This window comes from Adiantum capillus-veneris, chromosome 4 (genome assembly GCF_014529385.1).
Source record: "Adiantum capillus-veneris isolate H3 chromosome 4, ASM1452938v2, whole genome shotgun sequence".
Classification (NCBI taxonomy): Eukaryota; Viridiplantae; Streptophyta; class Polypodiopsida; order Polypodiales; family Pteridaceae; genus Adiantum; species Adiantum capillus-veneris.
The window spans coordinates 17,426,839-17,448,961 of record NC_140934.1 but is presented as its reverse complement, the minus strand read 5'-3'; the positions used below and the strand labels follow the sequence as shown (position 1 = coordinate 17,448,961).

The following is a 22,123-nucleotide window of genomic DNA, read 5'->3' as shown; positions in this document are numbered from 1 at the left end:
CTAAAGTATCATGTCTAAAAGAGTTGACATATTGATTCTCAAAAATACGTCAAGTACGCATATTGTACACCATGTATTAATCTTTGCGTCCCTATTGTGGCTGCTATGTACCCACTGAGAGGTGTTATCTCTGTCAGATTCTTCGCAAGAATCCATGTGCAATCTGGGGTTCTTTATGGCTTATGCTCTGGAAGACAGAGCGATGAAGACAGTAGCGCGGCCCGATGCGCGATGTATGAAGGGTAGTTTGAGGCCGGGACACAAACGTCTATTCTGTCATGTTCTCCGTGAAAATCTATGCATACTACATGAGGGATTAGATCTTCGTAGAAGAAGAATCTTTCTGAGCTCTACTACCACTATAACAAGCTTGGACACTCCAAGCGAGAAATCAATAGCAACACAGAAACATTAACTTCGAAAAATATTTAACTTTAATAGAGAGAGAGAGAGAGTCCACATGGCCCAACATAGTTTTGTGCCCAAAGGTATTGGCCGCAAAGTCTGGTGCCCCTTTCGGTATTTGTTTATCATTAATCATTACAAATTACAACTCCCGAGGGACCTGTGCTCTCAGACTCTGTGTCCAGATGCTCTGTAGAGTGAGGCCCCAAGGACTCTTTCATTCTTACAAGGGATGCCCCAAAAGGAGAGCCCGAAAAGCAGTCAATTCCAAAAGCGTCTGCTCCCAAAACCTGCCAACGTGAATCGCAAAAATCCGTATAGCCCGCCACGTGGTACAGCCAGTGCAAAACGCGGAATTTCCGTACAGCCTGCCACGTCAGCCAGTCAATGCAATTTACGAAAATCTGCCACGTCAACAGCTTTAGGCGATTTGGGCCTTCTCTCTTTTTCTTTTTTTTATGTGTCCCCTAAACCCCATCAGATAGGATTCCATAAGTTGGGAACAACTTATAAAATAGTCTTTTAGCTATCTGGTCATGCCACGTCATCATTTTGTGACAGCATCAATAATAAAGAAATACTGAGAGGGACGCCAATCTTTGGGGCCAATCTCTCTGGGCGCGGAACTTCACCGTGCTGTGTCTTCTCTCTTTTAGTTTTGTTCAGTTTGTTAAGTTGTTTTTAGTTTCTCTCACGTGCGTTGCATCAGATTCTCGGCTTGATGCTCCCAAGTCTATTACAGTGGTATTAGAGCTCAATTGATTTCTCCTTCTACAGAGAATCGGATCCCTTTTATCGCGGCACAAATGGATTCAATTGATGGATCCCATAGGGACGAAACTATTGCACGTGACCACTCAGGTTCGGGGGAAAGCAGCTGGGGATCTATGAATAACGAGCGGGTGTTGATCCTCTACGACCCTGGATCGACGGACAACTTCATCTCATTGGAAACTACCGAACGCTTGGGCCTCACATCGGCTCAGCTTGGAACTCCGGTCACTTCCGGATCGGCATTCGAGGGGTTGACCACCAATGTAACTCCTGTGCAAGGACAACTCAATCTTCGGATTGATGAATACAAGGACTGTGAATGCCTTTTGATGGCACCCATCGAGGGATGTGATATCATCTTGGGTATGCCATGTCATTACCATATGCGAGCGGTCCCAGATTATGTAGAAAAGACATAGTTACCCGGAACGCGGAACGGGAACGGCGATGGGATCCCCGCGGAACGGGGGAACGGCTAGGGGTTCGGAACGGGAACGGCGCGGAACGGGAGGTATAAAAAACACCCAAATAGTGCATTTTTTAGCTTCTTGTGTTTAAATACAAGGAGTATTAGAGTGCTTTGACTCTAATACTCACAAAAAACTCGTTTTGAAGACCATTCAATCTTGCTATGACTAGATGATGTGAGAGAGAGAGAGAGAGAGAGAGAGAGAGAGAGAGAGAGAGAGAGAGAGAGAGGGAGAGGGAGAGATTTGAGAGAGTGGGAGGGAGGGGAAGAGAGCTTGAAGGCTTAAAGCCTTGAGCCTTGAGAGAGTGAGTCTTGAGAGGGAGAGATCTTGAGAGTGTGAGAGGGAGAGAGCTTGAGCCTTGAGGATTAGCTTGTGGAGAGAAAGGGGGAGGGGGGTGCATTTTATGAGTCCTTGAGGCCTTGCACACTTCAAAAAGAAGCCCAAACATTTACTTCAATTTTTTCAATTTTTGCCAAATTTGTTTGTAGCCGTTGGCCGTTCTAGGGGCATTCCGGAACGTTTTGGGGGCGTTCGGAACGTTCCGGAACGGCCGTTCCGGTTTGCACTGGCCACCCGGAACGTCAAACGTTTCGGGACGTTTCGGAACGTTCGGGAAGGGAACTGCCCCCCCGGAATGCCGGAACGGGGGCTAGGGGGCGCTCCCTACAACTTATCGAGAATATCATCAACCCGGTTTTTGAGCATGAGGGCAAGAACATTAAAATTTTTGCTGATGCAGGGGATTGGCTATTCCCTATTGTAAGCCATATCTCCAATAAAGAAGTGCGTTTCTGCTTACTTGATTTTCTCACGTGAAAGAGATAAAACTAATGAGGGTTCCCTCTCTAGTTTGGAAATTAAACGTTTTTAATTTCTTGAAAAGTATAAAGATTGTTTCACAAATTCTCTACGAGACAAGCTACCTCCGGAATGTCCAAAAGATCATTGCATTGATCTCGTACCAGGTAGCTCTTCCCCAAACCTACCCCCTTATCAGGTTAGACTTGCTCAGCAAGAGGAAATTTTGAAGCAAGTCAATGAGGAAAAAGGTCTAGTATGAGCAAGTACTTCGCCTTACTACTCTCTAGTTCTACTGGTGCAGAAGAAAGACGACATGTTTTGAATGTGCATAGATTATCGATCTCTAAACAAGATCACGATCAAGAATCGCTTTCCAATACCCCGGGTTGATGATATTCTCGATAAGTTGTAGGGAGCAAGCGTCTTTAGTCTCGTTGACTTAAAACCCGGGTATCATCAGATACGCGCAGACCCTTAGGATACCCATAAGAATGCCTTTCGCACAACTTTTGGACTTTATTAATTTTTGGTAATGTCGTTTGGCTTGACCAATGCTCCTGCCACATTCAATCGAATGATGGATTGAATTTTCAGCCCACACCGAGCTTTCACAGGAAGTTCTTTGATGACATACTCGTCTTTTCACAGACTGAGGAGGAATATCGGAAGCACTTGGACATAGTGTTTCACGAATTGCGAAAGCATGAGTTGCATGTGAATGCAAAGAAGAGTGAGTTCTTCCTGCAAAGATCCAAGTCATGCAAGATTGGCCAACTCCCACTACGGTACATGATGTATGAAGTCTTTTGGGATTGTTTTCCTACTATTGGCCAAGGATTTGCTCAAGTAGCAGGACCACTTCATGACCTAACAAGGAAAAAGAACCCTTTCAAGTGGGGAGACTTCGCGAGACTACGAAGCACGGAGGTCGCTTTTCCCGCGCAAAGAGCGACGTGTATCAATTGCGGATTCGCCATACGAATTGTTGTCCGTGTTTATGTGTGTTTGCGGGTACTTCATCGTGAAGGAGAAGCGGGAAGGCCTCGGCCTACGCTTGGGAATTCCGGGAATGGGATTCGGAAATTCTCTCGGAGCCTTGACTCCGAGTATAGACGGAAAAAGGATTGAGAGCTCGTCTCTCGGATCTCCCTCACGGGAAAGAATGACCATAGAGTCTGAGAATAGAACGGAGGGGTTTTCTCCGGTTCTTGTGCTTGTAAAAAGATTCTTCCTAAGAAAGGATTCTCCTTAAGGAGGGGGACCAGCCCATCTTCTGGTAACAAATACTGTGTCGAACTTCCCCCCTCAACTCTGTTTAGTTGAAAGATTATTTATTTTCATCTTGTTGATTATTCGTGTGCGCTCCCGTTTGTGACAGATTGGCACCAACTTATTGCGGTTACTTGCAAGAGCCTACATGAGCACAATCGGAGGTTCTGTAAAGCGTTACTCACAGTAGCGTCCTATAGGTTTGTGCCACTGGGGCAGAGCAGATTGAGAAGTATTTTTGTGGGCTGCCTAAAGGGCTTCGAGACTACTGTGCAAAGAACATAGTCGCTACCCTCACTCAGCTTATACAAAGTTTCCAACTCTGGTCATGCCTTGTTGAAGGGAGAGGACAATGGGTTTCAGGGCAACGTGAAAGGGGGTCAACAAAAGAAAAACTCAGCAAAGAAGCCCGTTGTGAAAGTGACTCTGAAGCGTTCCAGGGGTCAAAAAAGTCAGGGAAAGCTAAGGACTCAGCCGAGACATATGAAGGACAGGACTAGGAAAAGAAAAGGAAGCCTTTTGTACGCAAGTCATTTGTGGAGAAGCAGGCTTTAATGACTGAGAACAAATGCTTTATATGCGAGCAGCTTGGCCATTTTGCTACAGATTGTCCCCAGAGGAGGAGGCCATTTGACTCAGAGATGGGATGCTGAAGAGATGTCCTGGCCTCTCAGAGTGTGTTACACCTATCATTGGAAAGCTGCGTTTGCATATTCAGTCATATGTGGACACACATGAATTTTACATTATGTCACTGGAAGGGTGCGATGCGATGTTGGGAATTCCGTGAAAGTTCCGTGCTGGATGTCTTCAACAAGAAGATCACCCTTTAGCATAGGGGCAAAACTCACATCTTGGATGTAAAGTTCAAAGGGGAGTCTGTCCCTATTGTATGTGTTTCGGCTATACTTGTGAAAATAAGAATCATCTTTCTGCGTACTTGATTTTTGCAGGTGATGTTTCAGATAATTGTCAGTCAAATTCATCCATGTTAGATAAAGAATGGTCAGCATTTTTGCGAGTCTTGACCGACTAGAGGATGCTGCAATTTTCAGCAGGATAGACCTTAAGAGTGGGTACCATTAGATTCGTATCAGGCTAGAGGATGTGCACAAGACTGCGTTTAGGACGACATTTGGTTTGTATGAGTTCTTAGTGATGCCGTTTGGTCTTACAAATGCTCGTGCTACGTATAATAGAATGATGGATCGGATTTTCCATCCACATCAAAAGTTTGTTGCCACATTCTTTGATGACATGATAGTCTATTCAAAGAATGAAAAGGAGCATAGGGCCCAGGCATCACTTGACCATTGTGTTCGAAGAGCTACACAATCATAGGTTGCTTGTCAATCCTAAGAAAAGTGAATTCTTCTTGGAGGAGATCCTCTTTCTTGGCCACGTAGTGTCAAAGGATGGTGTCCAAATGGATCTTACCAAGGTTGAAGCAATCAGGACTGTGCATGATGTTCGTAGCAAATCGGGCTTATGCCCTTACTACAAAAGGTTTATAAAGAACTTTGTCGAGATTGCTACACCCCTTCATGCTCTACAAAAGAAAGAGGTCACGTTCAAGTGGACACAAAAAGAGATTGCAGCTTCTATCTCCCAAAGGAAAAGTTGACTCGGATCCATAATTAAGACCAGACCTCAGGAAGTCATTTGTGGTCTAGTGTGATGCACATGGCAATAGTATTGGGGCAGTGTTAATGCAAGATGGTCAGGTAGTAGCTTATGAAAGCAGAAGCTTGCAAGGGTCAAAAAGGACGATGCAAATCTATGAGAAATAGCTACTGGTCGTGATTGATGCGCTTTCTAGTTGGAAGCACTACCTGTTAGGTGTTGATTTTGTTGTCCAGACAGATCATTAGACCTTGCGATACTTCTTGACACAATCAAAGTTATCCGAAAAGGCCATACGATGGGCAAACATTCTCTCTATGTTCCACTTTCAGATTCTGCATGTGGAAGGCAAGAAGAATGTTGTGGCTGATGCGTTATCCAGAAAGACACAAATTTCAGCTGTGTCAACTCCTTATCATCATGAGCTTGATGGCATGAAGGCACTATATGCTATTGATGAAGATATTGCAAGGATCTGTGAAGTGTTGTTACAAGATGGGCAACACCATGAGCACTACCTCCTTAAGGATAGTTTTATGATGATGCATGACAGACTGTGTCACTAGGCCATTGCGACATAAATTTATGGTAGAAAGCCATGTCCCACTGTATGTAGGGCATCGTGGTATAGATGCGATAGTGATAGCGGTCTAGACACTTTTATTGGCCTACTTTGAGAAAAGACTTTGTGCGAGCATGCTTGATTTGCCAAAAGGTTAAATGATAGGCAAAAGGCACCATTGTTGTTACAACCACTGCCTATTCCAGATAAGCCATGTGAAAGCATTGCTATGGATTTTATCTTTGATCTTCCAAGAACGCCGACAGGGAATGATGGTATATGACCATTATTTGCAGGTTCAGCAAGCATACCATTTTATTCTTGTCAGGAAGAAGATAAAATTTGATCAGATGGCACAATTGTTTATGTACAATGTCTTTAGTACCAGGGTATGCCAAAGTCGATTGTCAGTGATCGTGATCCTTGTATAGCCAGTCTTTTTTCGAGAGGCTTGTTTGAAAACATGGGCACTATGCTCATGGACAGTCAGAAGAGGCTAATTCTACTGTCTTAGATCTGTTGAAATGCTATGTGTCAGATAATAAGGGCAAGTGAGAACATTATCTACCCATGCTTGAGTATGCATACAACAATACGGTGCATTTGTCAACATACAAGGCACCTTTTGAGATTGTTGAGGGTGGCAAAAAGGTTCCTCCTATTTTGCACACAAAGGACAAATTTTTTGAGGCAGATCCATATGTAGAGAACATGGATGAAATGTATAAGAAGATCAAGCTTGCCTTGGAGAAGATTCAGGCAAAGCAGAAAAGGGCTAATGATCGTCACCGTCATGAATTGTTGTTTTCACCCGGTGATTGGGTACTTTTACGGTTTGAAAAGGCAAGGTTAAAGAAGATGAAGGGCAAGGAAAGGTTATTATGGAAGCTCAGCATGTGATACTATGGGCCTTTTCAAGTACTTGAGAAGATCAACGATGTTGCTTGTAGGGTGAAATTGCATGACACTTGGAAGATTCATAGTGCGTTTCACGTGAGTCTTCTAAGACCCTTCGTGGGTGATGTGCCAAAAAGATATGCTAGATGAGGATCAACTAGAAGTTGAGGAACTTGATGAGATCTTGGTTCCTGAGCAGAAAAGTTTAGGGAAAAGTTGCACGATGGTATTTGTGAAGTTCAGGAACTATCTATCTATGGATGCAAAGTGGATGGAAGAGTATGAACTGCTAGAGTCACCAAATGTACTGCAACTTTACCTTGAGGCCTTTGGGTTACAACCTACGTATGCCCCAACTCAACGTGTTCAAAAGAGGGGTCATAATGGAGCTAGCACATCAAATGTACATACAAATTGAGTGCAATAGAAGTGTACACTGGTCTACAAATGCTTAAGGTATAACGTTCACTTCTATTGTAGATAGAAATGGCAAAGATATGAAGGTTTCATTAAGTCGTTTGTATCTATGTTACATGACTTTCCTTGCGGATACATGTGATGATATAAGGGTGCTAATCACACTAAATCATCTATGGCATGTATATCTGACATGCAATCAAGTACGTGTGCGATTTCAAGAGGGGGGTATGTCATGAGGCTGTGGCAACCACTAAGCTTAGTTGGTTTCTTTCCCTTAATTTTTATTTAATTATTGGGACCTATGTCAGTGATAAATGTAGGCAAGAAGTCATCTAGGCATACCATGTGTTGAACTTGATATATCAACCTACACCACCTAGAATTACACCTTCAAATTTTCTTATAAGCTATTGTCGAGCTCTAGGTTTTCTTGTCACAACTTGGTCGCTTTTAATGCTTCAGCCAAGGACACGTCTTGTGTGAGTTTTGTCTCTCTTTTGATGGTAGGTGGAAAATCTTCCTTGATCTTGGCAACATCAATCTCAAACAAGCCAACCAAGGTGGTATTTATGGCCATGTACCGATCTTCTTCATTATCTTCTAACCCCTTGACCAAGTATATGCCTTCAATAGCCAAACTAAAAGTGCCACATTTGTGCAAGCATGTGCATAGACCTGGCACATCACAAAAAAAGGGTCTTAGAAGGCTGACATGAAAAGCATTATGTATTTTCTAGCCTTCTGGTAGCTTCAACCTGTAAGCTACATCGCTGATCTTTTTTGAAATCTGAAAAGGACCATAATATCGCATGCTGAGCTTAGGAAACAAACGTTCCTTGCCTTTCCTTTTCCTTAACCTGGCCTTCTCAAAGTGCAAAAGTACCCAATCACTGTCACAAACTGTTGACGTGTCAAGCTGCTGAAGAACAAAGCGACCTTCAGATCACAGCCGAGGGGCCTAAACCCTAAGAAGCAAAAGAAGTTGAAGTTTCCACCAACTTATGGGACCCCGTCCGGTGGGGCCCAAGCGACATAAAAGCATTGAAATAAAGCAAGGCCACACACACACACACACACACACACACACACACACACACACACGGAGAGGTTGATGACGTGGCAGCTGTACGGATTTTCGCAGATTGCATTGGCTCTGCTGATGTTGCGGAACTGTACGGATTTCCGTAAATCACGCTGATGGCTTTTTGTACTAGATGCTTTTGAGTTTAAGGCTTTTCATGTAAAATGCTTTTGGGCCTAGGGCCTTTAAATATGAGGCTAGGGCTCACTCTCTGGGACTCTTCTGGGAGAAGGTGCAGAGCGTGGAGTACCGGCTTGTATTGTGTTGATGCAATATAAAGAAATACTGAAAGGGGCGCCAAGGTTTGGGGCCAATACTCTCTTGGGTGGAATTCCGCCACTCCATGTCGCGTGTCGTCTCTCTCTTTCAGTTCAGTTGTTATTGAAGTACTAAAAATCTGTTCAGTCTGTTCTTTTCTATTGGCAAGTGGTGCCCGTCTTGTGGCAGTGGTATCAGAGCATCAGGCGTCTGCTTTTTTGGAATGCATACCGGTCCTACAAAAGAGTAGACAGAGCAAACCGGTGCTTCCAAAGTGTATTGGAATCTTATTTGAAGTATCTTTGGGTCTCAACCCCAGACCTATTAGCCACTCCCACCACCCTTACTTCATCGCGCATTGGGCATGCTCCCGTCTTCGCCGCTCATGTCTTACAGGGCATAAGCCAAAAAGATCACTTGCAAGAGAAGTATCCAAGATTTGTTTCGAGTCACTCTTTTTCTCAAAAGCTAAAACCGGCCCGTAGGGAGGTAGGCGTTGGCTTTCACCCGAAATTCTTTACTTTAGACACACACAGAGAGAACGTGCAAAGGAAACCTGCGACGGGAATTAACACTTATGCACACACACGGCTTGGAAGCTAGAATGCTCCGAGCAGACGTGAACAACCTGTAGGCCTCAAAATCGGCACCCCTTTCAGTATTTCTTTATATTTTGAGAGGGTAAATTACAAAGTAGAGTACTGGGAATCCTTTATTTGTATCCAGCTAGATACCACCTGTTTTGGCCAAATTTTGGCAGCATAACAACCCCAAAACTTGCGCGAAACCAATTCCCCTATTGGAACTCACTTCCACTGGCATGAACCCTCTGATTTCTGCCCAAAAACAGTAAATTCAGCACTCTGTATTTACTGGTTTTTGCCCTGTTTTCAGCCCCAAACAGTCCCCTAACTGTCCTCTACTTGTGGGGCACGATTCCCAATGGTTCTGGCGTCCGTATGGCTGAAAAACAGTCAATTTACAGCGCATACACAACACTGAAAACGCACCTGTACAGTGAGGTTATGACCCTCACTAGTGCCTACTTTGGAGTAGCAGTTATCTACCCCTGTTCTTGCTCAAGGAGGCTCTTGCCTCAGCACAAAAGCATGAAACCACACAACTGTACTTCAGTCAAATGAAGAGCCCTCTTGTGGGGCATCAAATAACTGCATGTAGGGGAGAGAGAGAGCAGTGTGTAGTGGGCAGGACATCACTCCTAGCACCACACTATACATGAGAGGGAAAGAAAGCTCTTAACCTGTGACAAATGCAAAATGAGGCCTCCCTCAGCTAGAAATTCAGCGTCCTTTTTTTTGAATGAGGCAAGTACACAAGAAAGTGCACATTTACAAGCATTTATCCGTTTCGGGGTTGCCGCCTAAAAATCTCCCGACTGGTTGTCCAATTGACTTCGCGGTAGAGTTGTAAAGTGTTCCCCTGGTCATACCGAAGGTAATGACGTCGTGAACACATTTCACGGCCCAAAATAGCAGTTTCCTAATTTTTAGGAGATGCTGCCGTTGGGCTCCCACTGGTCATTTGACCATCTTTCCTTATTGGGACCGCATCCAAAAGTGCAATGTGGCCCAATTGTCGGATACTTTCTGTTGGTAGTCCCACCTTGACTTTATGCCTTTATTGAGTTCACGTCCTAGTATCCACCAACTTGCTAAGTGCGATGGGGGGACCTACATGACCTTGCACTGAGCCTAGACATCCTCTTACTGTACGAATTCCAGTGCCGACCAACTTTCCGTCTGCGGGTGAAACTACCGTACATTGGCCATACAATGTTTGACCATTTGCAACTTCAAAAAGAGGATCTCAAAAATAAAACAAAAATCATTCGAAAGAAACCAACAACTAAGGTTAGCAGTTGACACGTCCTCGTGACATAGTTAACATCTGCCAGGTCCTCGTGACAAAAGCAGTGCCATGCAGATGTTGATGTTAATAGCTACTAAGCAGCACACTCCAAGGACTTGGCAAGCTTTCAAGAAAATTTTTGCGCGAAGTTGTCTGGTTTCTAACATCTTCCTTCGGAGTGCAACTTTTGGCATTGTAGGGTATCCTGAAATGCTTGCCGTGGAAACCCTAGCAGATTATATTTGAAATTTCTCGACATCTCTCAGTAGGTGTCTCTTCTCGAGTTGATAACTTTGGACATCCAGTGTGATTGCTATGTCTTGGGACTACCATCGCCGCCAGAGGAAGACTATCTTTCCAAGAGCTGATGGATCATGCTGTGGTCGGCTACCACCTTATGGAAGGAATCTAACCCTAATTGTTGGTGCAAGTTTCGGGATGGAAAATCAGTCGACTTTTCGAGCTCGACGGATGTCGAGATTTCTTTTGAAGTTGTCATTTGAGAACTTGTTTGGTGATCCTGTTTGAAATGGATGGTATCTATTTCAAACCTGTCTTAGTGCCGATTTGATACTTAAAGATATTTCTCATAAATATCTCGACGATGTGTTCTGGCTTTGTGTTCATCCTAACAGGCATAAAATGGGCATGTTTACTGAACCTACTAATGATAGTCCAAATCTCATCATTGCCTGTTTGCGTTCTTGGAAGATCAAAGATAAAGTCCATCCCTATGCTTTCCCATGGCCTATCAGGGATCGGCAATGGCTGCAACAATCCCGGTTGCTTTTGCCTACCAAATTTCCTTTTTGGCATACTAAGCATGATCTTACAAATGGGTCAACATCTTGACGCAAAGCTGGCCAATAGAAGAATGCCTTAACTCCTTTCATTGTCGCATCAATTCCACGATGCCCAACATATGGTGAAGCATGGCTTTCCATCAAAACCTTTGGCCGTAATTGTTTAGTAATGCATAACTTTCCATGCATCATGAAAAAGTCATTCTTAAGCATATAGTGCTCATGATGTTGCCCATCAACAAGCTGATCATAGATCCTTGCAAAATCTGAAGCTTCAACATATTGTATCTTCATTTTTTCTAGTTCACAATGGTACAGAATTGACACTGCCGAAATCTTGGGCTTTCATGACAATGCATCAACCACCGCGTTCTTTTTCCCTTTGTCACAAGTGGGCACCACGTGCCAATAGAAAAGAACAGACTGAACAGACTTTTAGCACTTCAATAAATATAAAACTGAGAGAGAGAGACGACACGCGTCACAAAGTGGCGGAACTCCACCCTAGACAGTATTGGACCCAAACCTTGGCACCCCTTTCGGTATTTCCTTATATTGCATCAACATAGTACAAGCCGGTACTCCAAACTTTGCACCTTCGCCAGGAAGCATGCCAGAGAATGAGCCCTTAGCACATATTTAAAGGCCCTAGGCCCCAAAAGCAGTTTACAATGAAAAGCCTTCAAACTCAAAAGCATATGGTGCAAAAGCAATGCCAAAAAGCTGCCAGCGTAAATCACGGAATTCCGTACAATAGTCAGTGCAAAACGCAGAAATCCGTACAGCCTGCCACGTCATCATGTCAACGTAATTTCTGGAGTTTCCATACAACTGCCATGTCATCAGCTGCTACACAATTTTTAGTGTGTGTGTGTGGGTCCTGGTTTATTTTAATCCTTTATGTCACTTGGGGCGCCATCGGACGGGGTCCCCATAAGTTGGTAGGACTTCTTCTTCTGTTACTTGTTCTTCTTAGGGTTTAGGCCCCTCGGCCGGCATCTGCAAGTTGGCTCCCTTCTTCAGGGCTTTGACACGTCAGCAGTTTGTGACACCCTTTCACATGCACAATCTGAAAATGGAACTTTGACAAGATGTTTGCCCATCGCGTGTTTTTCTCAGAAAACTTCGTTGTGTGAGAAAATATTGCAAGGTTTGATAATGTGTTTGAACAACAAAATCAGCCCCTAGCAGATAGTGTTTCCAACTAGTGAGAGCATGATTTACTACCAACAATTCTTTCTCATAAACTTGCAAGTTCCTTTCGGTCCTCAAAAGAATTTTGCTCTCATATGCGACTACTCGGCCATTCTGCATTAGAACTGCACGAAGATTGTGGCCACATGCATCACTCTGAACCACAAAAGGTTTCGTAAGATCTGGCAAAATGATTACTGGATCTGAAGTCAACTTCTCTTTCAAGTGTTTGAAGGCTAAAATTTTCTTGGCTGTCCACTTGAAAGTAACTCCTTCCCCTTGCAGTGCATGGAGTGGAGAAGCAATCTTAGAAAAATTTGGGATGAACCTCTTGTAGTAGGAATATAAGCCTAGAAATCTTTGAATGTCATGTACGGACTTCAAGTTTGGCCATGACCTAATTGCTTCCACTTTGGCGGGATCCATGCGCACCCCATCCTTTGAAACAATGTGCCCAAGGAAGTGAATCTCTTCCAAAAAGAATTCACTCTTCTTCGCATTAATGAGTAGCGTGTTCTTGCGTAACTCATTGAAAACTGCGGTCAAGTGATCCCTATGCTCCTCTTTAGACTTTGAGTTGACAATCATGTCATCGAAGAAGGTACCCACAAAGTTTCTATGTGGTCTAAATATTTTTTCCATCTTCTATTGAATGTGGCAGGAGTATTTGTGAGACTGAATGGCATGACACTCAGAGAGACCAAATGTTGTCTTGAACGCAGTCTTATGGATATCTTTTGGCCTAATGCATATCTGGTGGTACCCACTCTTTAAATCTATCTTGGTTGACGCTCCCTCAAGCCGATCAAGGATGCCATCTATCCTTGGTATAGGGAACCTGTTCTTGATGGTATTCTTATTCAAAGCGCGATAGTCAATGCCCATGGGCCATGAACCATCCTTCTTCTGCACTAGGAGTACATACGAACAAAAAGGGGATGAACTGGGCTGAATCAGCCCCTTGTCTAAAAGCTTGTTGACCTGACTCATAATCTTTTTCTACTGGGCTTCACTAACCCTGTACGGTGGTCTATTTGGTGGACTAGAACTTGGCACAAGATCTATGGTATGATCCTCAAGTCTCTCAAGAGGTAACTCCCCTGGCAAGGAGTCCAAAAAACAATCATTGAAACCACTCATAAAAGTTGACCTATTTTTATCTAAGGTAGACAAATTAGATACAACTTGAGGTACTTCTTTGCAAAGATCAAGTACGTAGAAAGATGTTTCTTTATGGCAGATGAATAAGCAGAAGCAGAAACAACTGGAACAGACTCGCCTTTGAGCTTTACATCAAGGACATGAGTCTTTCCTCTATGTACAAGGGCAGTCTTTTTGTTGTAAGTATCCACCATAGCATGCAACCTGTAACACCATGGGATACCCAATAACACATCACAGCCCTCAAGTGGCATAATATGAAATTCTTCCGCATCCACCATAGCATGCAACCTGTAACACCATGGGATACCCAATAACACATCACAGCCCTCAAGTGGCATAATATGAAATTCTTCCGCATCCACATGAATCTGAATGTGCAAACGAAGTTTCCCCAAAATGGGAGTAACAGGTTTTGAATGACCTGGGCATGCCAAACCTGCTTCATCTGTCATACCCATCTCCTCTACACGAATGCCCAACTTTGATGCCAATTTTGGTGATATGAAATTTGCACGGGCTCTTGGATCAAAGAAAACCAATATTGTATGGTATCTAACTCTGTCCCACGTTCTGCACAATTCTGTGGCATCTACGTTTGGCTGGTCACCAACCAAATCTGGGACAAGTCCTGCACTGGGCTTTGTCTTCTTTCTATTATGCTCTGACTTGTCATCCTTATCTTGTGACTTCTTCTGTGGGCATTCATTCGCAAAATGTCCATCCTCTTCACAAGTGTAGCATTTCTTGGCCTCCCTTAGGGCTTTCCTTTCTTCAAAAGATCTGCTAGAAAAAGGCCTTTTTTGTCCTTGTCCTCGCCTAGTAGAAGATTTAGACTACTTCTTGGACGTGTCAACTTCATCATTGGAGGGTTTTTTTGTGGGAGGCACAAAAGACTTTGCTACAACATTGCCCTTGGTTGAAAACTGTTTGCCCTTGGACCCTCTCGTGTTGCAAATAAATCCATCGAAATCTCCTTTCGACAGATTGCTAGCTACTCTCGCGTTCTCAATCAACTGCGCCATATTCATGACAGTAGTCTTTGTGCAGTAGTCCTTGATTTTCTTGGGCAATTGGCAACAATACTTCTCAATCTGTTTTTACAATGGTACAAACTTATAGGAGGGTATTGGCAACAGTGCAACCCAGAATTGTTTATTGTACTCCTCGAGATTCGAACATTGTTTAGCATTCAACTCGAGCCATTCTGTCATCACATCGACTTCAAAAGTGTTTCTCAGCCATGCAAGTGCAAAGAGCTGTTTGAATTGGACCCAGGTTGTAGGGACTTGATCGTGATTCAACAATGCGGTTCACCATTGAAGCGCATTTCCTTTCAAGAAAGTGGCAGCCTTGCGTATCTTTGAACTTTTAGTGAAGTTTCCTCCAGCATAAGCTGCATCAAACTGCCGTATGAAGGTCAAAGCCTTCGGTTGATCCTTAGTTCCCCTAAAAATTTCAAACTTCATTGCCTGCCCACCTTCCTTGTAATCCTTAGGCTGACACAAGGAAAAGTGGTGCTCCACGATTGTCCTTTCCAACACTCACATCACCTGTTTTACCTGTCATATCTGCATTTTGGGAATATGGCTGCAAAAAACTAGCCATACCAAATTGTGTTTCAGGCACTCTAAATTGACCATAGGCACCCCGAAAACCAGGTTGGACACCCATGTTCCCATACATAGGTTAACTATGCTTGTTTGCATTGTCACAAACACATTCCCTGGCATATGACTTGTCGAAGGTCCAGCCATAGCTTGAAACACTGGACCACCTCCAAAATAACCAGGGTTATGAAGTAGGTAAGGGAAGGGTCTGACGCATAGCCTGCTCGTTACTCCCTTGACCATTCACAAACAATTCCTGTCCAAGTAAAGGAAATTGCCTTGGATCAATGGATACCGCTGGTTGCTCAACCACATGGGCTTTCCCTCGAGCATCACGAGTCCTCTGTGCAGTGAAAATCGCCTTTTCCTGCAACGGCTCAATCATGCCCTGTGTTGGAGCTTGACATTCCTGTGTAAGAGCCTGTAAGAATTCCTGCATCCTTGGATTCTTAGCCAACTATTGAAACATTTCCATGCAGCTACGCAGTTGAGCTCTGAACAGCCTGTCCTCTTCTTTAAGAGTTGAAAAAACTTTTTCTGTGCCATGTGAGGAAGATACCTCTTTAGGTACTTGGTCTCTCTTCTTTGCCATAACGGCAAGCTCTGTGTTGCTTTAACCCACAACAATCCACACTGTACCTTTTGAAGAAAAAGTGGCTATCTCGTCGATGGAACCATATAACCGGCCTGTACACCGTACAGGGCGGAACTAATTTAACTACCTGTTAACTTTACACAGAGCATTGAGAAGAAAAGAGAACATAGATGCTTCCAGTGACTAGAATGTCACTGTGTACACGAAGATCGACACCCCGTAGGCCCAAAAGACTCGTGCCCCTTTTGGTATTTCTTTATTCAATTGAAAATAGATGACCCGAACACGTAGATCAAAGTCTCACAAAGCTGTCCAAACGTGGCGAGGGCTGAAATTACAGGTTTATGACCCAATTTCGGCAGCCTAACGACGCCAAATCCCTTGTAGGTCAAAAGTACATGTCTAGGACGGATTCCCTCGCAATTTAGAAGCTTTCTAATGAGCTTTAACAGAATTTCAGCGTGCTGTAATTCCCTGTTTTACGACTATCAGGTGCGCAAAACCGTACACGCATCCCAAGGCTTTCTTGGGGCTCCCCTGGTGTTTCCTTGCAGTTTAGGTGTGAAAACCTAAACCTACAGAAAAACACAACAAGCTGTAATTCTCTGTTTTGGATTGTTTTTAGCGGAGCAAACACGTCTACGCGTGTCCCAAGGGCTCCCGCACACAATAGGACAATTTACCTGTAATTTGGACGAGTTCTCACGCAAGAAAACTCGCCCAATTTGCAATCTTTCACAATGGAACTGTGCGTACCTGTGGGGGATTAGCAATTAACTAATCCGGTCCCTGGTTAGAAGGCTCTTGCCTTGGCAAACGTACATAAAACCCCAGAACTATGCATAGTCAACTGAGTAGCCTAACTAGTATGGCGTTACCATATGTGCAAAGGGGAGAGACTCGAGAGAGATGCGGAAGAGCAAATCATCGCGCTACATGAGACAAAGGAGAAGGCAAGCTTTGCATTAAAGTTGTGAACCTGCACCGTCTACTCACACACACACAATAGGTCACTTAATGATAAAATCAGCCTCCACTCTTAGTTTTGCGCGCCCCCTCTTGGGATGAGAGCCTGGAGTGTGTGTGTTTACCTGCAGACTGCTCTCCTACTGCCTTCCACTTTGCTTCTTTGGTTTAATTTCCTAGTTCCCCCCAACTTATAAAGTTGTGACTTGCCGAGTGGCCCAAATTCCCTTATGGCGCACACAGGCTTCCATACTCATCAGAATTTAGTACTAGCTGGCCCCTCTAGTTCCAGACTAACTGACCTAGATTCCCGATGCAAGAAACCGTTCAGCCGTTTCACACTGGCCATGCAATGTCCACTGCAAGGGTTCCAGAGAAATCAAGTAAAAATAAAATAAATAAAAGTATATAGTACATATTTGAATAAGGCAACAGGAAAAATACACTTCCTGGTGACAGTTTCGGACAACGATCCCCCATTCACAAGTTTGTTTTGGTGGGCAATTGAAGAACATTGGCACACGGTTGCAGCTCTCATCCTCATTCCACCCACAGCCTAGCGGGCAATCTGAGATAGCCAATTCAGTGGTTTTGGACTTGTTGAAGTCATTTTTTCGGATTAAAAGGCTCAGTGGGAAAAGTATTTGCCCTTGGTGGAGTTTGCCTACAACACCACATTTCATACATCTACGGGGAAGGCACCACTTGAGGTAATCGAGGGTGCTAAGAAGGTTCCACCTTTTCTAAGCACCAAAGATAAAATTTTTGAAGCAGATGAGCACACTCCGGATGTGGACACTGCTTTTGCTAAGGTGCACGAGGTTTTCGAGAAGTCTCAAGCATGACATAAGAAGGAAGCGGACAAGCATCGACGTGACTTGCAGCTGCTGAAGGAGAATGATTGGGTGCTTTTACGATATGAGAAGGCACGCCTACGGAAATGAAAGGGGAAGGAGGGCTTTTTCCAAAGCTAAGTATGCGATACTATGGCCCTTTCTAGATTCAAGAGAAGATCAATGATGTGTCCTTTAGATTGAAGTTACCAAATACTTGGAAGATTCACAATGCATTTCATGTGAGTCTGTTGAAACCTTTCAAACGTAAGGTGCCAGTGGACAAGCAGCGTGAGGGGCAACCTGAAGTGGAGGAGACCGAGGAGATTCTTGTTCCAGATTAGATATTGGCTCACAAGGAAAGGAAAGTGAAAGGTAAAGTGATATGGTGGTTCTTAGTCAAGTATAAGAACTATCCGGCTATTGGATGCGAAGTGGATGGAGGAGGAGGACCTAGCAGATACTCCTCAGATTTTGAAACTTTACCTTCAGGCTTTTGGTCTAGCTTCGACTATTCCAAGAGTTCCCCATGATGAGCGGGTTGAATCTAGTGCAGCTGAGACTGCACAAGAGAAGAGTTACTCCGCTCCTTTGTCACAGATTACTAGATGGAATAAAGTCTTTGGTTTTCTTTGTGATGGATATTGACGGGCTAACAATATTCTGCTGTATGACTTTATGAAAAGAGATACTTCGAAATGGAAATTCCTAAAATAAATGTGTTATATATGCTCTCTCATGTGTGCATTGTTTGAGTGCAAGTTTGGAAGACGAGATGAGTGCAACATTTTGGTCTTGTTCAGCTGAGAGGTAATGTGGATATGATAGTAACAAGGTTTCATTAATCAAGACATCCGCGAGAGATCGGTGAGATCTGAATGTGATTGCTAAATACGCTACCATAGATCATGATTCTCATCCAAGATCTCGATAGGAATAGTGATGTCAATGTGATTTGAATGTTCAGTGACTGTCTTCTTGGTGCAACTACTGGATATGTGTGTTCTAGTGCGTCGGTACTTAGAGTCAGTGTCTACTGAACTAGTTTCTAGCTTATGTTGGTTTTGAGGGCGTAATTGAGGGTGATTACAATTTCTTTCAAGAGGGGAGTATGTCACAAAGTGATGATGTGGCATGGACGCTTGGACGTACTCCAGACAGAGGGAGGTCCAAACCCTAGTGAAAGATGCAGATAAAGTCTTACCAACTTACAGAGCCTAGGTTAAAGGCCTAAATTAAAGAAATTGAAGCTCGTAAGTTGTACCAACTTATGGTACTCCGGCCGAGGGGCCAAAAACCTATTTTTAATTGAAGCTGGACCCAAAATCGTGTGGAGATGTTGATGTGGCAGCATTGTACGACGCCCCGCGATTCACGTTGACTGTTGACGTGGCACCGTACGGATTTTCACGAATTGCACTGGCTGCCCTAGCGCTTGCTTTTGGGGCCCAATGCTTTGGACTTGAATCTTTTCATGTAATTGCTTTTGGAAGGCCAAGGGCCTATAAATAAAGTGCCAAGGTCTCTCTCTTGCCAGTTGTAAGTTGTGGAGCGCGGCACATACGAGGACCCTTGGACATTGTACTTTGTGAAGCATCAATAATAAAGAAATACTAAAAGGGGCGCCAGTCTTTTTGGGCAATCTCTCTTGGCATGGAACTTCGTCGTGCCGTTTCGTCTCTCTTTCAGTTTTGTTAAGTTGTTTTCAATATCTCTCACGTGTGTTGCATCAGATTCTTGGCTTGGGGTGCCCAAGTCTATTACATTGATCCCCAAACGAGCCACCATCTCTGTTGAGATAAAGTTGGCCCTGGCTTTGCTATCACAGAAAATCAAGGCTTCTTGATCTTGTACTTTGCCCCACGCCCCACAGAGCTCTGTATTGGGATCTTTGTGATCCTCAGGCTTCCCCATAAAATCTGGTACAAGTCCGGCCTTCATTTTTCCCTTCTTAGCTCGCTCTTTTGCCCCTTTGGTTGTTTGGGGTTTGTCTTTCTCCTCTTTCTTAGACACTTGGCTAAGATAGTCTTGTTTCTCCACATCCGAAGCACTTTGGCCACTTGTAATACTTCGTCTTTGGCTCGATAGATTGGGGTGGTGGATTTCTTTTTTTTGCACCAACTTCTTAGATTTCTTCTTGTCCTTTGATGCTTCGTTTTTGGCAGTTTTGGTCACTGGCTCATCCATAGCATAAGTGAATGATCTTGCCCGTAGCGTGCTCCATGAGTATAACTTTCTTGGACCACTTGAGAGGAGGATTGGCGACCTTCTGCCCCCTCTCATAGAACTTTGAAACTCGTTGAGCCTTCAAAAACTCGGCATATTTTGTATCCTTAGAAAACTTCATCAGGTGCTTTGCACAAGTGCTGAAATGGAGCTGCCGTCGAAGATCTACAAGTTGTGGATCCTCGAGGAGAGTTTACTTGTGTGAATTATTCAACTCCTCTTTTTCTATTTGTTGTTATTCGAGTCCTTTTTTCCATCTTCCCATAAAACTGTAGTTGGGACATGTTCCCGTTCTTGATCAGATTCTTTGTTAGAATCCATAGTGTGTGCTCCAAAAAGACGGATTGCATTGACCCCAAAGTTTGGTGCCTCTTTCGGTACTTCCCTTATATCAATCAATCACTAAGTACCAATGTCAGAGAAGCCCACTTTGCAATCCTCTACCAAGCTGATCTGCAGGAGTGGCCCTCTAGGCTCATATTTTAATTCCTTGAAAAGCAAAAGACTAAAAAGCTGGCACTTGGTCCCAAAATCAATAGCTAAAACTTGATGCCCAAAAGCTCTATTCATACTGAGTAAAACTGCTACATCAGCACCCGGTTTTTCCCACCATGATTTGCGAAAGTGCCACATCAGCATGCTGTACAGCAAGCTGCAATGTCATCACTGGCGTCCGATTTCTCTCCCCCCCCTCTTTCCTCTAATGCTGTCGGGCTGCCATGGAATCACTTTTGTGACAAAAGGAAAGACTAAAAACAAAAATGTCTGGTCTCATCTCCACGTACACGCTTAAAATCATGTGTTCAAAATTTTCAGTTTTTTAATTTTTAATTTTTTGTTTTTTTCTTACTTGCATGACTTTTCTCATCTATTTAGCGCCAGATTAATGTTGCATTTAACTTACTGTTACGACATCATAGATGACAACTATGGTTCCTCTGAATTGAGAAAATTCCAGACTATTCAGTAGAATTCAATGTAAAGAATTCTTCTGTCCTGTTGCCTTTAAAGTATAGAGTTTGCAAAATGGTTGATGTCGGGTTTAGTATTACAGTGAAGCTGTCAGAGGAACAGCCTGGGCAGAATCTTGTAGATGGACAAACACTGTCTCCATATTTTTTCAAACGAGATGCTTCCTGTTCTGTGCTCTGTTAAATTAGCCTTTTGTGCTGTTAATATTTTGCCCATTTCTTTGCACGATCCTGAACAAGCTATTAAAGGTACTGTATTTGCTTGTTATAAATTCTGTAAAGGTAAATTAAGGGTAAATAACTGGTGATATATGAGATGTAGGAGAAACATGCATTAATGGCAGTTCTTTTATTGGAATTTTTAAACCTAAACTACTTCAATGAACAGACCAATCCAAAATTTGTTCTGTTTCTCTTCCTTTAGAGTTGTAGTTGCTTTTCCTTATACCTAGAACACAATTACAGATAACTTTTAAGCCTTTGGTTGTGATCTCAAATGATTGAGTCAACTGTTGCTTGAAGACGGCAGAAATTTATATGTTTACACTCGTGTGCACAAATATTCCAGTGGAGCAGATAAAGCGGAGATGGAGCTGGATTCTGTTTGGTTTTCATATCCTTCACGACCTAATGACTGGGTGCTTCAAGTAAGCTTCTCTCTTCAAGTGAGACAATTTTATGCCCATTGGATTTACTGTAATACTTGGAATGATTGCCCAACAAGGCAAGTAGGAGAGGCAAGCCGTTCAATCATTTCTGTTTTGAGGTGAGGAACAAAGAGTACCCTTTTTTTTTTTTCATAGCCATAGCTCACTGCATTCAAGCAAATGAGCCACAGCGTTAAGAGTACAAAAGTCTAGAAACACCCCGCAAACAGTAAGTGTGGAGAAAAAGAATGCAAGAGTGGAGCCACTAAGGTAGTGCATACTCATAGTAGGCAAGGTACAAAACAGGACGTTTAATACATGGTGTACAACATGTGTACTAGACGTATTTTTGAGAATAAACAATAAAATACGTCAACTTTTTTAGATATGATACTTTAATCAGGACAAATGAAGAGGGATCTTCAATGTTTAACCATAGCATACATAAACAAGCACCATGAAGCTCTAAAATACACTTGATCAACTAGCAAAAGACATTAGAATAGAATCCGTTTTAAGCAAAAAAATCGTTAGAATAGAAAATGTTATGAAACGTAGTGTATGTTTTGATACGGGATGTCCCGTGTTGTAAATAAAGCATACTCCATCTAAACTGACCTTCTTTATCTCATGTCTCTTTTTCTCAGCTGGAGTGGCTAGATAGTCCCACTCTTTGCTCAGATGTTAA

At 43.3% G+C, this 22,123-nt stretch overlaps 1 protein-coding gene across 6 annotated transcripts in view; it reads left to right on the top strand.

Moving 5' to 3' along the window:
- LOC147458790 (ABC transporter B family member 25-like) overlaps positions 1-22,123 on the top strand; it is a 115,754-nt gene that overhangs the window by 56,923 nt on the left and 36,708 nt on the right. For all 6 annotated transcript variants that reach the window (XM_086510231.1, XM_086510230.1, XM_086510234.1 and 3 more), the window contains one exon: positions 21,357-21,435. In XM_086510231.1, the coding sequence (XP_086366357.1) occupies positions 21,357-21,435 (79 nt within the window). The remainder of the gene's footprint in view (positions 1-21,356; positions 21,436-22,123) is intronic.